General features: G+C 53.9%; 2 protein-coding genes across 2 annotated transcripts in view; one reads left to right on the top strand and one right to left on the bottom strand.

Annotated features, from left to right (window-relative positions):
* Positions 1–177, bottom strand: part of COPA (coatomer protein complex, subunit alpha) — a 25,327-nt gene extending 25,150 nt beyond the window's left edge. Inside the window, exon 1 of the mRNA XM_009322809.1 lies at positions 168–177. Within this exon, the coding sequence (XP_009321084.1) occupies positions 168–177 (10 nt within the window). The remainder of the gene's footprint in view (positions 1–167) is intronic.
* NCSTN (nicastrin) overlaps positions 176–1,611 on the top strand; it is a 13,267-nt gene continuing 11,831 nt past the window's right edge. The window contains exons 1-2 of the mRNA XM_009322807.1: positions 176–191; positions 232–336. Of these exons, the coding sequence (XP_009321082.1) occupies positions 176–191; positions 232–336 (121 nt within the window). The remainder of the gene's footprint in view (positions 192–231; positions 337–1,611) is intronic.

The raw sequence follows: 1,611 nt of genomic DNA, 5'->3' as shown, positions 1-1,611 counted from the left end.
TCGCCTCGCCTCGCCTTGCTTCCCCCGGTTTGGGGCCGCTCCGCGACTGAAGGGGAGGTAGGGAGGGCCTCGCCTGGCCCCCTTTGAGATGGCGGCACTAGGAGCCCTCGCCTGCCCCCTTCTGAGTTGGGGAGGGGCTCGTCTTTCCCCCCTGAGCTGGGGAGAGCCTTCTGACATGCGGGGAGCCCCTGGTTTGTCCCCCTCTGAGGCGGGGCTGTGTCTTCTCTCCAGGGTCCTGCCAGGGGAACTCTGTTGAGAGGAAGATCTACATCCCCCTGAACAAAACGGCACCGTGCGTTCGCCTCCTGAATGCCACCCACCAGATCGGCTGCCAGTGTGAGTAGAGCTGCAGGGCCCCAGAGCTGCTCCTTGGGATGGTCATGCCGTGGGTGATCGGGTGTAATGCAGCTCTCCTGTTGGACTTGCCTAGATCAGCATTGCCCTCGTTCTCGGCGCCGTTTGCCCTCTTTTCCAATCCTGCTCCAGTGATGCTGAATGTGCTGACCTGTTTCTGCTAAATTGAGGGGTGGAGACCTTAGAGAGGCTGTTCCTGCAGACCGCGGAAATCCCTGCCGAGGCAGAGAGCAGCATTTTGAGCTTGTGCAGTCGGTGCACACACAGGACAAAACCTAAGCCACAGCTTCTAGGGGTACGAGGCAAAGCTGTGAGCGTTGCGGAATGCATTGGTGTTAACAAGGTACGAGAGAAAGGGAGCAGGGAGCGAAGAAGGGAGAAGGTGGCAGCTGAAGGGAGCGGAGGGTTTGGTTGAGCTGCTTGTGCAGTGCTTGTTAACTTTGTAAGGGTGTTTTTGTCATAGTGGAAGGGGGAAGGCAGAACTGCATGCCTGTTAAAATTAAAAGATAGATAAGGGAACCCCATTCAAGCACTATTCCTGGCTGAAGTTAGTGTGAGTCAGTGTTTTGCTCATTTCCAATTCAGTTTTGCTTCCACAGTGAGCCACTCCCTGCAGCAGAGGTTGTCAGCTGCCACTACAGGGCAGCGCAGCTGCACTTGGTCGGTCAGAAAACCGAGGGTACAAGGTTCTCTTGACTCTTCTTCCACCCTCTGTGTGAGCCTAGTGCTAGGGCAGACGGCCGCACGCAGTCCTGCCTTCCTGGTCACAGGCGGTTTCCAACAATGACGGCCGTTACTAACTGGGGGGCTTGACAAAGTACTTGTTTTTATCAGTAGCTTCTTATGAAAGCGCTTTGTCTGTCACCCATTTTCTTTGGGATGGGGTGAAATGACAAGCGGTGGACCTGCTTTGTTGCTAGTCCCCTTTGCTGTCACAATCTTTTGCCCCTTGCACTCCTCCAGGCCTTGTGCTGAGCTGTCTTTGAGCTCTCAGTTTCTGAATTTGCAATTTTTACTCTTTGCTGAGGGGCAGCACTAAACTGCTTCTGTGACCGCGGTCCTTGAGGCCGGTCCCGTCTCCTCCAGGTGCCTTTCTGTCTCAGGCCCTGTTTCCTGCCATACTTCCTTATTCTCTTCAGTCACAGGAGACTCACAGTGCTTAGTTAGCTGAAGGTCCTTAAGTGCTTTGATGTGCTTAAACAAAAGAAGCTTTCAAAACATGAGTGCTTATTTCTTAATCTATGCTATTCAGCTTTT

The sequence above is a fragment of the Pygoscelis adeliae genome, unplaced genomic scaffold (genome assembly GCF_000699105.1).
Source record: "Pygoscelis adeliae isolate BGI_AS28 unplaced genomic scaffold, ASM69910v1 Scaffold494, whole genome shotgun sequence".
NCBI classification, from domain to species: domain Eukaryota; kingdom Metazoa; phylum Chordata; class Aves; order Sphenisciformes; family Spheniscidae; genus Pygoscelis; species Pygoscelis adeliae.
The sequence above is the reverse complement of the archived record's forward strand: the minus strand, read 5'-3'. Positions and strand labels throughout refer to the sequence as shown.